The following is a 16457-nucleotide window of genomic DNA, read 5'->3' as shown; positions in this document are numbered from 1 at the left end:
TTGAATTCGTTGTTTATTTGGTTGAAAATATTTTAACTTAAAACATAAAACTTAGTACATAATTTCATGAAATCACTTGATTTTTAAATAGATTAAATATATTTTTAATTCATTTGATTCAAAATTAAAATTTAAAAATAATTAAATATAAATTTTATTAAAGCTGGAAAAACTGAAACATCAACCTAAAAGTCTTTTAATTCAATTAGATTAAAACTATATTTTCGTTCATTTTTGAAGTCGGTGTCTAAGTTTAAGAACTTAAAAAGTACGTTTTACTTTTTATTTTATTTTAACCCTATAATTTAATGTGATTGAAATACTTATTTCCTGATTTTACCATTGCAATTTAATAATATACACATAATTTATTTTACTCCTCATCAGATATTTCTCGAAAATAATGGATATAAAGCTAAAATAGGTAAATGAAAATAAAACAGAAAAAAATAAAATAAAAGACGAATTCAGGAACAAATCATACGTAACCCTTTATGACATGTTTTTAGCTGAATCTGACGGATAACCCAACCAAATCGAAAATTAAAAAACGTGGACAAAACTTAAAAAGGTTAAATCTGGTTAAACGCTAACATCAAACTTGAGGCCTTTGCTTTTTCGCCAAGAATAACATCGATCTTAACTTTAACCATTCATGCCTAACTACATAATTAATTTCACATTTGAAAGAACATTTTACAAAAAGATGAAAAAACAAGTCTGGGTCAAGGCCTATTTGTTTGTTTCAGTCCAATAGAACAAACCAAAACAACAAATTTTCACAATCCTAACACAATAATTTCACATCTAACTAACCACCTATGTTGTTACCTGTGGCGCCTAACATCTTTTTACACCTTCCAAATTTTCCATTAGCTTAATTAACTAACTAATTAATTAATTAATTAATCTTCAAAAACCATCCCCTACATCGCCTGCAACGACTCCGACCGCCACAAAATATCGGCGCCAGGTTCCGCATGATCAAACAACCCATCTATAGTCACGTAACCGCCACCGTTATCATCCACGTCACCGTACCCAACGAAACCAAAACCTTCGTAGCTCCCAATATCATCCTCAAACCCTAAAAATCCCGTCAGATCCACTCCCTCGGGTCCAACCCGACCCGAGTCAAAGATTTCGTGTTTTGACTCGTCCTCGCACGGCGCCACTGTGGGCGGCAACCCTAGCTCGTCGTCGGATGCTTCCAGTAAGTAACCAAGGTTCGGTTCAAAGACCTCCGGTTCGGGTGGTAGGTTGGGGTCGGAAGAAGGCGGAGCGAGTATTTCCTCTTCGAAACTCTTGATGAAAGAGTCGAGGTGCTCAACCTCGACGGCGGGGTCACGCTCCGTCACATTCTCCGCATCGTTCAGCATGCTGAAGAAGTCCGGGTCGACACGGGCGAGTTGGAACTCGGCGGAGTCAACCCGGTGAGACTCGGAGGAGCTGCTGTTGTCAACTCGTGGGAGTTTGAGTGAGTTTGGGAGCGAGTCGGAGTCATCCCGAACTCGTTTCCTCTTGTCGGTGTTGGTGGGTTTGGGTTGGTCCATTTGTGAAGGAGGGTTTAGTGTGGGTGAAGCTTGGAGAACAGAGTGTAGAGAGAGAAAATGAAAATGTTTGGGTGGAGGGAGAAATATAGGGTGAAGGGTATATATAGTGGTGAGAAAAGTGTGATAGATAGGATTACTTTACTTTAATTCATTCATTAACGGCAGATAGAGACAGGCGCGTGCATAGCAGAAAAACCCGCATTCTGCTTTCTTTTTCCTTTTTCATTAAATTCATTTTAATGTTTTTAATAAATAAATAAATTAAAACAAAAAAGGATTATGAAATTTGCGTGTGGGATCCGTTGGTCATTATTGCGGGGTAAGAGGAGGATATTTTTTGTTTCATTTATGGCACTTTAACTATATTTGAATGCTGTGTGAAGTCCGTGGGTGCGGGCCCACCGACATCGGGGAATCATGTGGTTGGTTTTGTTTTTTTTTTTTTTCTCTCTTTTATTTACTTTTGGGGGTTTGGAATTTTGGAGTGGTCACTGGTCTTGGCCTACCCCACCGCTGGAGGAGCGCTGTTGTTGGATTCTGGGATTTTACTTTTTTTTTTTTATTATTATTTTCAGACATAAAATCAATTTTTTAATTTTTACAAATTCATGCTGATTTTTCAAGGAAAGAAGTTTCTGAGCCTTCGAACATACGCTGTTGATGTTGTTAATGTTGTTGGCGCCAATTGTCTGGCGTTGGTTACGATTGAGTCTCGTCGTGTTGGCGGGTTTTTCCTTTTGATTTTTTCTGTTTGACTATTTATTTTCTTTCTTTTTTTTCTTTTTATCTTCTCCCAAACCTAAGACCATATCCACATGCTTTTTATTATTATCTACTCTTTTCCGCGACAATTATCAAAAGGTAAAGCGATATTTCACGAAAAGAATATTACTACGAATTTTATTCGTGACTGGCCAAAAGAGTCAATTGCCGAAGAATAAAAATAGTTTTTTTATATTTTACGCAATAATTTTTATTCTTCTTTGAAGTGTTTGGTACTTTAGCCCCAAAAGTTATCTACGTGGTGCCAATGGTTTCTTCCATGCAATTACCAAGAATCCGTCGACACCAGTAATCATAAAACAATATTTATTATTTATTTATCACACTTTTATTTTCATTTTTTATTTACTTTTGTCGGCCTTCCCTTTCATTTTTGGTTCATCAAATATCTCCCTACCTTTCATTAATTGATTTTTTTTAATTGAAAATTCAATCTTCACCATGCAAACGGACACATGGTATTGACGATGTCTTATCTGCTATGCTTATCAAAATCAACAGTGCCATAGAAAATCGTTTTTCTGATTTCAAATATGTGTGAACGAAACATTATTGTAAGAGCGAATGTTACCCATTTATGTCGGGATATACTTAAATGTTTAAAATAAAATAATAAATGAATACATGGATGAAATCAAACCATAAAGGTCGTAATATTAATATAAAAGTCTACCCCCAACTAAATCATCAACAGTAATGTTTCGAATTAAAGTTCACTCAATATATAGTTTTAAGGTCAATCCCAAAATAAAATACACAACAAAGTTCTTTAGATTCACACTTTCTTTAAATTGGAGAGTAAACTCGTATAAGTGAAGAAGAATAGTTGGCTGGATCAACAAACACAATTTCGTTTTTTTTTTCTTTCTCTTTTATTCCTTAACGCAAACAAAATCAAAAGACTAAAAAGGGAAAAAAATAGTAATTTATTGTCAACATAAATATATATAATAAAATAATTTAAATAATTATCGAATGTCGTTAATTAAAAACACAACACTATTAAATATGCGTAAATATTTAAATATTTATTATGTGCATCATTTAAAAGTATTTGTCTCATTATTCGATAACTGTTAGAATAATGCATGCGAATTATTTGACGGTATCTATGGTCCCATCCCATGGGTGCCTTTAATTATAAATTTTAAAGGATATTATTTTAAAAGTATATTGTTTGATACGTGTGTGTATATATTGTCAAATTTTGATTTTCGACATAATTGAATTAAAACAATATCATAAAATTATAAAATAAAATATTACTCTGTTTAAAATAAATTAATTTACGTGGTTATATTTAGTTTTTAAGGATTGTTGGAGGAGATCACAAGTTTTGTTATACAATATCACATGGTGTGGTTGCTAAAATCATAAGTGGGTAATGTTGTAATTGTGCACGAATTGAAATATAATCAATGATTATATGTGAGACGGACTTTATAACAAAATCTAGCATACTAAAAAAATGTGATGAAATTTCTCCATAAATTAACCTTTTATAGTAAAATAAATGGAGACTCTGACCTAGACTATTTTAAGTCTATAGTTTATGTATCATATTATGTTTTTTTTATGTTCATATATTTAAATAAACCTGTTTTATTAATATTTCGATTAATTCAATTAATTCTCAAAATTAAATCTTATTTATACAATATGTCTTTTATAAACGGACATTTGTTAAAATAAATTGTTTTATTATTTTGACATAAATGTTGGAATCTCCCTTGAGTCTAAAGAAATACTCATCATTGTTTCAAATTGACTCTAAATTGGGTAGGATATCAGTGTTCGAATGATGTTGTAGCATTTATATTCAATATTTATGTAATCTGTTGGAATAGTGTGCATGTAATTTTTTGAGCGTGATGTCAAAGATTCCTTAGAAACCAACACATATTTGTCTATTTGTTAATACTCACATACATATCCATGTAAATGAATCTTCTAATCTCTTTGTTGATATTTAAATATTGTCAGTAATTAATTAAATGTTTTCTAATCTTGATATATGCTTTCTTTCTAAACTTTAATGATCTAATTATTTAACCATTTTATAGAAAAGTAATATAAAAATTTGAATATACAATAAACTTTTCATCAAAACTAGTATTGATTAAATGTTTTTGAATTAGTGGTAATTTTAAAAAACAGCTGGTTTGAAGAGGAGAAAACAATTGCTAAAAGCTAACGACATACATGATATATCTCAATTTTTCAAGAAAAAAATATGATGGGTTTATGCAATTGATAATTTTATTTTCTTATTTGAAAAAGATAATTTAGCATGTATTTATAATTAAATATCTTCTTAGTTTCCAAATTTACACGCGAAATTAAATTTTGTCATTCTCTGAAACCTTATACATTTTAGACTTCAAACTTTGAAAATAAATGAATATAGTAATGATATTAATTTTTCTGAATTTGTTAAACGATGTTCAAGGTTGACATTTGAATTGAAATGTGTAGCAAACTCAAATATTATCTTAAAAGGAGTTTGACACATTAAACAAATTTGATATAATTGAATTAGCAGTATTATATCCATTTATTTTTAAATTATGTGAATCAAAATGTATCAAAATTTGAAACATAAACAAATTTTAATTTCACGTTCATATTTATAGACTAAAACATATTTAATCCTTATATTTATGTTAGAAATTTATCCTTATTTTTTATTTTTATATTTATTAAATATGAAACTATATTGTCTAATTTTTCATCTTTATCATATAAAAGACATATTAGCATTGATGTCGTATTCGTCCTTTTTCTATTTCAAATATTAATGAAATATTTTTCTATCAAAGATAAATTTCTCAACAAAAAAATTGATTGTCAAATGATACATATTTTATTTTTTCTAATGTCTGTAGCAATATAGAAATTATAATTATATAAAAATTATGAATGATTGAATATATATATATATATATATATATATATATATATATATATATATATATATATATTAAAATTAAGTTAGGAAACTATGAAGAAGAAACAATACGAGTTCAGTATACTTACCTAATAAAAATAATACGAGTTCAGTATACTACCTAATAATCAATTATTTACATGAAAAATTATTAAAAACAAATTGAATGAAAATATAAAAATCACACCAAATTCCTATTAAAATTGACACTTCACGAATTATGAATAAGTTATTTAAAAGAATGTACGGAGATAAATATTTAAATAAATTATATTATTATCTATTAATAAAAATGAAATTAGTTTCTCGTATCTAATTTAATTTATCCTTTTTATTTCATACAATGGTTACAAAATCTAGTCTATGAAAACTGTTGAGTGAATTGATGTTTTAACAAAACATTAACTATTTTTCCTTATAAATATATCATTACGTTAATTTTTATATTTCCTAAAGTATGATACTTTCTAAAAGAGTGAAACTATATTAATAAATTTATTCTACAAAAGTAAAATATTTATTGTCATTCTTAATGTTGCACGTTAATTTCTAGAGTAAAACGGAAGAGTAATTAATAGTTTTTTAGTTCCAGTTCTACCATTTGGGGTATTAAATAAAAATGTCAAAACCAACTAAAATTTTGTTTTTTTTTTAAATGGTTAATTACTTATTGATTTGGAGGTTAAAAAAAATGTGGGTGGAAATAATTAAAAAAAGTTTCGACTCCTAATTGATTTAAGGCTACAAATTATCTAATTTGATTTTTATTCATAAAATATCATATAAATAATATAATATTTTATTTCGATGTATTTATTTATATCTTTTTATAATAAATATAAGTTTATTTATATTTCACTAAGAAAAATATTTTATCATAAATTTAATATAGTCGTTCCATACTTTATTTTAATTAAAATTTCGTATAATAACGTAAATAATCAATTTTACGATGTCAATATAACTAAAGGACCATAAACATAGCCATATATAATATGAATATACATTCATTAACAAAACTTTAAAAGTTTTAAAACATATATAATTAAAATTTCAAATAAATAATTCTAATGTTTTGTTACTGGTGGTAATACGGGTGGCAATGCGGACGACTCAATCCATTTGAACCCACGAAATGCAGGTTACAAGTTTGGCTCTTTTTATATAAATGCGAACCCACAAATTAGTCTGTGTTTTTTTTTTTTAATTATTTTAATAAAACTTTCGATGTTAAATAAATTGAAATTTTTTAATAATTTCATAAAATTTTGGAAAGATCGATGATAAATTAATAATTTAATATTTTTATTGTATTTATATTCGTATACAATAGATTCTTTAAACTTTAGCACATTTAAAAATATATAATTTTTTTTTCACTCATACAAATTTTAAATGTTTATGAAAAATGCACGAGAAAAGTAACTGAGATGAAATTTTGTTCATACAAGTCGCGAACTAGTTTGTACAAATTATAGATATGCAGATTCAATATCTCAATCCATTCTATTTCTTTGATGGTCATACAGGCCAACCAATAAACTCACGTTATCAATCATAAGTCGTAATAATAAAATACATCAAATATTAAGCATAATTTCGTATATGTCATTATATACAATAATTATAATTCTAGATCAACTACTTTATCTTTCATCGTGTATTTAAATAAACCATAGCATTCAATTAGTATCTTCATTCTCTACATTGGTCGTTATTACTTATAATTAATGTAGAAAGAACTACTCACTTTTCTTTTTCTAAAACGTTTTCTAGTAGTTTATAATTTTATTTTAATATTACCTTAAATGGATAGTCACAATAATACGTCATCTATTTAATTTGTGCGGTTTAAACTTTTCTCACATATAAAATTCAAGAAATGAAAACCTTTTAATAATTTATTCCTACACTTTTTTCTATTCGCTAGTTGTGAGATATTTAATTTTAAATAAAGCATGTTTCTTTCCAAAAACACATCATCTGACAGTATAAAATATTGATGTGGCTCTCTCGCATAATTATTAGTTTGGGGCTATGTATTTATTAGTTGATTTGCTTCTTCTTTTTCTGATTTTTGAAATGATTAAAGAGAATTGCATTGTATAGTGTGCAGTGTACTGCATTCACCAAACAAAACAGCTTTTGGTTAAGGTGAATCCAAAATACCTGTTTACGAGGCCACACTTTGGTTCTTCTGTTCTTCTCCATTTTTCCAATTCTCCTGTCCCTCTCTCATACTTATCGCTTCGGGCCCTTTTAACAAAGATAATGTTATTTTAATTTATTTTTTTATCTATTTTTAATTTATCATTTTCATAGTCTTTAAATTATTTATTTTAATTTTTTTAATGATATAACATGATGATCTAAAAATATTTAAAATGATGAATTAAAAATAATTAAAAATAAATAAATTAAAATATATTTTACTTTAATAAAATTATCTTATGACTAAATCTCAAAACCCTACTTCTTTTGTCTTCTCAAATCCAACCCAAACATCTCACTCTTCACTCGACTATGTTATAGGTTAAACCACTTCTCTTATGACATTTATGTATAACTAACTATATTTTTAGTCTTTAATTTATTTATAAAACTCCGTTTATCTTTATTTTCTTTATATTTTTCCTTAATTTCTAATACTCATAATTCACTATCAGGTTTATAATATTCGTTTTATCAACCGTAATTATGTTACTTATTGCTTTTAGGTATAATGTGGTAATTACATAATTTGTGATGTAAGTTTTGTTTTCATCTCCTGATTATTTATTTTATTACTTAAAAAATGTGAGAGAATTTTGTGATTAATATAAAATGATATTATTATTATTATTATTATTATTATTATTATATGTATTACATATTATCGATGCCACCTATACCTTATTATTTGATACTTTATTAATTAGAGCATTGATAAAAAAATCTCATTAACTTATCAATTCTATTAACTATAAAAATTTTAGTATCAGTAAGTTATGGAGTTTTTCTTGTTCAAGAAATTGGTGTATAAGAAGGTAAAAGAGTTTATAAATATCCATTATAGTAAGTCAATTTATGTTAGGTTTATCAACATTACTTACTATGTCACGTATCATAATATCATCAAAAGTGAATTTAAAGTTAATTTATTGTCTCAAACCGTCCATGTCGTAAAAATTCACATTTTTTATATCGTCTCCAACTATAACACTTAAATAATCAATATAAAAATTGTTGTAGAATCGACATAGAACATCTCATGTGTAATATAAAAAAAAGTATTTTCTTACTTAAGTCAATTAGTTATATAAAATATTGAATTTAAAAAAAATTGAATTCAAATCTAAAAAAAAGTTTTTTTCCATTTTTAATTATAGTAATTTTAAAATAGGGCTATAACTCATTAGCTTGATATTTATGGTACTCTAAAGAATATACAAAAGTTATTTTTGAGCGATTCAAAAATCCCAATATCTGTATTCAAAATCTTAACTAAAAAACTCGTAAGTCTATCTAAAGAATCCTAAACTCCTTTACCAAAGTCAACTCATAATATTACTTTGTTGTTCTTTTAGTAATGTGGAAAGAAATGTAGACTTTTATTTGTTTTTATTTCGAAAATTCAAGTATAAATTTAAATTTCATATTAAATAAAAATAACAAATTTAATTACTATATAAGAAAAAAAGTTTAAAAACTTATTATTTTAAAGTTTTCAATAAATATATCGATTCTACTCAAATAATATTTGCATTATTTTTTTTTAAGATTTAATTAGAGATAACAACGGATCAGGTTAGATATTGATAATGTTTATTTGCAACCCGATTCACAATAAAAAGATTTATCTACTATTCATCCGTTTGTTCATAGTTGGATACCTTTTTAACTCATCAATATTTTAAAATCCTCAATTACTTGTCGATATACACAAATATTTTAAAAAACATATTTTATAAATTTATAAGATTAAACTTAAATAAAATAAATTAATATAATTTTCATGACTTTGTTAAAAATATTTTATATATTAAACAAGTTTCAAAATAACATTTAAATTATTTATACCATTTTAATATGTATGAACTCAAATATTGACTTAAAACACAATTTAACAAATAAAAAAGTTAACATCATCAAATAATTATATTTACATACTTTAAATACAAAACTATATCTCATAAATAAATTTCAGTTTCGAACATAAATACAAGAATCGAAAACATATTTAATTATTTTATAAATAAACTATACTACTTTCCTTTGTTTTTGTCTCTCGTTCTAAACTAATGATTCACTTTTCATATGTGAAACCAAACAAGTTGTAGAGTATCTAGAAAACTGGATGTAAACTTATAAAAACACATCGTTCTGTTTTAAGAAACTAAAATTGATTTACATAATTAATTTTCCTTTTCTTTAGCTCATAATTGATCATAAGTATGAAATTAATTAAGTTGTGTAATTGATTGATAATTCATTGTTGGAGATTTTTTTTCTGTTTCTGTGGGATTGGAACTGTGATGGAGTAAAAGCTCGTGAAGAAGAAAAAAGAAAAAAGAAAAAAAAAAAAACAAGAACATTAACGAATTGGTTGGACGTTTGGAATCGTCCAAGTTGGTGGGGACCACTTTTGCCCATAGCAGTAACTAGTTGCATGAAAAGTACGAGTACTTCTACCAAAGCCAGAAAGAAAGAGAGAGAGAAAGATAACGTTACCACACCACACCACCAATTTTAAATAACCGGATGTTGGTTCGTGTGAATGTGACACGTGCGGTGACGTGTCCGATGATGACCGCTCACATGCGGCTGCTATAATTGACATTGTTGGGTAAAGCAAAACCATCCATCATAACATCATCTTCTTTCTTTCCTATCTTCTGCAATTACATATCTGTCCTCTCCCACCCCTTCATATTTCTTCTTCCTACCCCCTTCTCTCACAATCTTTCCATTTTAAACATGGAAATTACTGTTCCTTATATTTTACTCTTTTTCTATTATTATGGGTTTATAGGTTTGTGGGGTATGTAAATTTGTCTCCATAAATTTAGAAAAACTCAGCAAACTTATTTTGCAATTTTGTTGAAGCTATTTACTAAATTTCTTAATAAACAGAATATTCCAAAAATTAAGATACTTTTTAAGTTAATTAAACGGAATGGTGAGAAAATATATAAATTGTTAAAAGTACGTAAAATAAGTATTTTTTTTATAAGTACAGAAAGAAAACTTGTCAATCATTTGAATTTTTATTTCCATTCACGTTTTTCATTGCTATTTTTTATTGTTATTGAAATAAATTTTATATTGAGAGAGAGGGCTACTGAGAGATATTTACATATGTATGATCTCATGCATGTGAACCATATAATAGATTAAAGTACCAAGCATTATTCTGAAAGCCGGTAATGTCTATACAAAAATAAAATATACCTCTTTATAACTTTAAAAGTTGGGAAAATAGTTCTTTCTGTATTTATACCTAAACAAATACAGAAACCTCAGAGTGAAATAAATTATGTAATAAATTTATATTTAATTAAAATATATCAATAGTGTTAAACTTTTATATTATTTTTTTATTATAGATTTTGATGTTTAATAAATTTATTAACATTTGTTATAATTACTTAGTGCAACAAAATGTTATTTTTAGGTTTAATTAATTTATTCTTAATATCAAGAGAAAATCTTACACACAAAACTCATCTCGTATTTTATATTTTATTAATTTTTAGTTCATTGATATTAAATTTTCGTTCTAATATTTTTTACTGTGATGATATGGATCTAAATATAAACTTAGGATGTGTTTGGTTCAATCTTGGAAAATTGATTCCAGCTGAATTAAATCTTTTTAATACATAAATAAAAATTAGTTGCTTCTCATTTAATATGAATTTTTTATTTTTTAATTTATTTTGAAAATTAAATATGCAATGATTCTTTATTAAAAAATCAATTTAATAAATTTTACATCAATTTGAAGTAGAAACAAACACTTATTTAGAACTTCTATGATTCAAATTGTAATTCAAATTTTGATAAAAGTTGAATATGTTAGTTGCTTGAAATTTAAATTCGTGAAAGAAGCACATAATATGCTTGAGAAAGTTTTTAGTAATATTTAAAAGAATGAAGTTAGAGATAGTTATTTATAGAAAGTAGAAAATGGTGGAGAAAAATGATGAAGAGTGAAAAAAGAAATGGTGGGAGATGGAGGAGAATAAACTAAAGAGTTAGAGAAATTAAAAGGAAAAACTATATGATTGACTAGGACTATAAATCCCTTTGAATGCAATTGCTTCAGAATTTGAAGATATTAGTTTTGGTATGTTTTGATTGAATAAATATCTTTGTTCTAAAAAACATTAAAAAGTCATTGACTGCATTGGCAGTGGCACATGCCCAACCCAACTAATAGTCCTTTGTAAAGCCACCAAACATTTACTTTTCTCACTGTTTTCGCTTCTCTTTGCTTTCATGTCAACAGTGCCAAAACCAAGTCCATATATGTAGACTTCTAGATGCACATTTCGTTTCTAAACAATATTCTAAACAAGTAACTCAGATTGGATTTTATGATTAATTCAAAGAAAAATTCTTTTAATTTTTATTTTAACATTCACATTATAACACGCTTTAATATTTTAATGATAAGTCTAAACTCTAATAAGAATCTTAGATTTTTTTTTATCACGAGTTTCTATTAATGATAACAAATTTTGATGTTATAAATGATTAATGATGTACTCTATGTCTAAATACATAATTAATTAATTGTTTATTCTAGTCTAGATTCTAATTAATGTCCAATGATTAGATATCTACAAATATACAATCAATAATTATCATCCGGTTAAAGCAAATATAGAACACAAGAGTGATGAAAAATAATTATATTGATTAGTGAAATTCATAGATAATTAAGAATACATTAAACCCAACTCTCAATGGATGAGGGAGTTAGCAAGTTAGCTACTTTTAGACATATTGAATACTAGAGTGATGTTGAAATTGAATGCATCTATCCTTCAAAATGCCCTTTTACCTTAAAGTGTAGAGATGTCAATTTTTTTTTTCTCTCTGAGTGTGTGTTTGACTTATGTCTGACCCTCAATTTATAGATTTTCATAACTGGAAAAGCCTAAAATTTAGATTTGATTTGGTACTTGAATAAATTGTAAGAGATAAATTTTGATATATATCTTTTAGTCTTTGAAGATTTCATATATTTGAATTATTCTTCAATTATTTTGACTTGTAATTTGAGTAACCAATTGTGGATATATGATACGGTTGATAATCTTTTACTACACTCATTTTGTTGATAATATTCTCAAATCTATGAGATTTCCTTTAATAATATAACTTAATTTGTAGTGTGGATTAGAGCTACTCTCCCTAATATATTGAATGTTTATTGTTGTTGAAAAAAATGCATCACCAATTAAGAACATGACCATCTTTACCCCTGATAATCACCCTATTAACAGAAAAACAAGATAAAAATAAGGAACACGAGAATATAACGTGGTCCAAAATAGGAGAAAATCCATTAAAGAATAACACTATATGAAAATTTGTACAACACATAAACTACCCTCTCACACCTTTGCCCCAACTATACCCACACTCTTCAAAAAAAAATTAATCAAACCTCACAACACTTTACTACAAAAGTATATAAGAAAAGTCAAACACCAGTTCGAAGTGTATGTGACTTGAGATAAGAAACATCATAGACTTAGAGTCCATTATGTAGTCACTAACATCCACCATTAGGTTATTTTAGACGATGTAAAATTTTTCAAGACATATTATTTTCATCGACCCAACCTTTGTATACTAAAAAGATAAGAGTTGAAGAAGAGTAAAGAGTAAAAACTCTTTTTATCACTTTAAAGATTCCAACCCTAACAATCTATCGTTACAAAATTTAGATCAAAACTAAAAAATGTCTTTTGTTTTTTTACAACATGTGCATGAAACAAAATGGAATATGAAGAAGAGACTTACTTAAGGAAAAATTTATCACTTGATGCTTTGTACAATCCTTTATCTAGATTGTAGGTTGAAATTCACAGTGAATGAAATGAGAGTTTAGGTTTTGAGTTTTAGAAAACAAAATCAAAGGAAAAAAATGAAAAAAAAAAGTTGTAATTTGTGAGAGACAATAAACTTCTAAAAATTTACTATACTCCCTTAACTTTAAATAACTATCCATTTTTCTAGGAAGTATATAAAAGTAATCCATGTATATCTCATCAACACCTTAAATACATAATTAATAAATTAAATTCAAAATGTAATTATCAGTTTTAAATTTATTTCACGGTTATATTAAAAAAAAACAAATTCTTACCATTAACACTATTTGTGTAAACTTAAATCTCGAACAAAACAACAACAAAAATAATGACTAGGAAAAAGTTGCCATGGCTCTGTAAACCACCAATGTGGAACCAAAGCATGAAATTTACTTTTAAATATTCTAAGGACAAGATAAAAGGGAAAAAGATCAAGGATTAATTGCTAACCACATCATTCGAATAAGTTTAATTTCTGGGTATAATTAATCCTATATATTAAGTATGGATGCTTTGGTATTTCCTTTTCTATGTACTATAAAAAAAGTATTCATCGCTTATAATATGTCCAAATGTCAAAACTTTAATATTCAAATATTCCACTTTTGCGTTCAATCTTGAAAACCACCTTCATTAATAATTGTACCTTTCGGTCTTTCTTGAAAAATATAGATAATATCTACTTATAAATTATACTTTTTTCTTGTTAATTTATTTTTTATCGATATTTCCATTTATAAGAAGATATGTTAAATACGCACATATATAGTCTACTCAGATTTTCATTTCTTTCAAATTTCTAAAGCGATTTGCAATAGTATTTTGCTTTCTTTTAAGATTATAATCTACATCATAAAGAAAAGTAAAATAAAAGTAGGAAAAAAAGGAATCTCTAAAAAAAGTGATAAAAAAGAATATAAGAATGAAAGAATATTTATTAGTTTAGCTAAATGCATACTTGAACTCATCCCAAAAAACTGTCTATATAAATCATGTGTTTAATAATTAATTCATTATAAATAAAATCATGCAACATTAAATATGACTAACGAAATTCTGAAAATACACTTATTTATAGCTCTTAAATATAACTATTGTTGCATAAAAATATTACACATTAACTTGAAAATAATACTTAATCTTTATCTCAATTGATACTGAGGAATCATAGTTAAGACATTATGGGTAAAACATATGACAAAAAGTTAAATGTGATTGGATATCTGGTTTTATAGAATTTGGAAACGTGAAAACATATTGCTAAGTCTTATTCATCCTTAATCTTTTGAATATTACTGTGTCAATTGCGAGATGGTTTTCGCATGTTTTTAGAGTTTTCACATGTTCATATTGGTGACGAATTTTAACCGATAACTATATATTTAATTAGTTTTAATAATATAAAAAAATAAATACATAATTTAGTATAATTATAACTATAAAAAAATTATAAATATAAAAAAAATTATTTTTTGTATTTTTGTCTTTAACTCATCTTTAACTCATTCACAAAGGAATCACAATTAAAAATTTTAACTATTTTTTTAATATAAATATAAAAGTTAAATATATTTTTGGTCCTTTAAATTTTAGTGAAAATTAGAATTAATTTTTAATGGAAACTTTGAACCAATTTAGTTCCTCATATTTAAAAATGTATAAATTTAGTTCTTTAAACAAGATTTTTTTAAGTTTATTTGTCGTTTTAAATGCGTTTCTCAACTAACATTAAAGCAAACATGTGTCAAACGATATAAACCAACTAAAATACTAGCATGAAATGTGTTGTCAAATAAATTTAATAAAATTTGGTTAAAATGACTAAATCCACTCATTTGCATAATTGTGAGGTTAAATTGGTCCAAAATTTCCAATAAAAATTAATTTTAATTTTTACTAAAAATTAAAAGACAAAAACGTATTTAACCGTGAATATAAACATGTTTCAAAGGTAAAAAAGTCGCATACTTAACTTAAACAAATTATCTTCTTATAATATTCATTGTTTACTAAATCTTATAAAATTTGATGACTTTTTCAAAATTTTGCTATAACTTTAAACATGTAATACGAAAACCTAGAGTATTTTTAATTGTATACTTATCCATAGAATTATATCTAACTTGGACTTAAACTTGTAGTCCACCTATGAAAGAGATATAAAAATTTAAGTTTCTATGTGTATTTAACAAATGTGTTGAATCAACTCTATACAAATGTTTGAGGTGGTTGATTATGTTAGAACGGTTATAAGACCTATTCATTATTTATTCAACCTTAAGCCTTTATATCACTTATTGGTTATTTGAGGAGAAATATTAGACAGTATCAACATCAATAAATTTATTGATTACGTCTCTTACCTATTTCTATCCAATATATAAGAAATGCAGTTCACACTTCAATTCTTGGAAAAATAAAACTAAAAAAATTCTAAATTTATAATTTAAAAATTATATCGCATTACAATTAAAATACAGAGTCAATGACCAAACCAATATCAAAATTCAACCATCATGATCAATTACAAGAACAATTATTCATTGATCTATTCTAGGGTCATCTTTTTAACTAACAAATTTTGACTAAACTCAATTCCATCATTCAAAATCTGGATCTTCGTAACTCATTTCAAATGTAATAAATAAAATCAAAATACCAATTTCTCAATTAGTGAATAATTTTTCAAGATTGAATTTGTCCTAACTCACTAAATAAAATGCAAAATTCATCACCGTCCTAGTAAATCTGTTCATAATTTCTAAAACAGGCAACTAGTAAATGAAGAAAGATTATAATAATACCATATGTATTTCTGTTTTTTTTTTCTTTTTTTCTCAAAGACATTAGATAGAATAGATACTGTCTTCATCGTTTTCTATTTTTATATTGTCACTATATTTTATTGCATCTTTTCGTATTTTAGCTATCAACTTACTCTTTAACTTTACGTATTTTATATGTCTATCACATGTTTATACGTTACCCAGACTAAAAGTTTATTTAACATAATTTATGAACGTTCCAACAACAAAAAAATCATGTAACATAAATTTATGAGCTTAGCACCAACAAAAAAAAATTATC

At 26.1% G+C, this 16457-nt stretch overlaps 1 protein-coding gene across 1 annotated transcript; it reads right to left on the bottom strand.

Annotated features, from left to right (window-relative positions):
- Nucleotides 1-559: 559 nt before the first annotated feature.
- LOC114175693 lies at nt 560-1634 on the bottom strand. The gene has a single exon (XM_028060475.1). It carries the CDS (start codon nt 1551-1553, stop codon nt 927-929), a length of 627 nt encoding a protein of 208 aa, XP_027916276.1. The 5' UTR covers nt 1554-1634; the 3' UTR covers nt 560-926.
- Between the last annotated feature and the right edge of the window lie 14823 nt (nt 1635-16457).

The sequence above is a fragment of the Vigna unguiculata genome, chromosome 3 (assembly GCF_004118075.2).
Source record: "Vigna unguiculata cultivar IT97K-499-35 chromosome 3, ASM411807v1, whole genome shotgun sequence".
Classification (NCBI taxonomy): domain Eukaryota; kingdom Viridiplantae; phylum Streptophyta; class Magnoliopsida; order Fabales; family Fabaceae; genus Vigna; species Vigna unguiculata.
Note: the sequence above shows the minus strand (reverse complement) of the source record. Positions and strands in the feature narration are given on the sequence as shown.

Bases quoted from the DNA above. Each gene is read 5' to 3' on its own strand.
- LOC114175693 (XM_028060475.1), bottom strand. From the start codon at position 1,553: ATGGACCAACCCAAACCCACCAACACCGACAAGAGGAAACGAGTTCGG.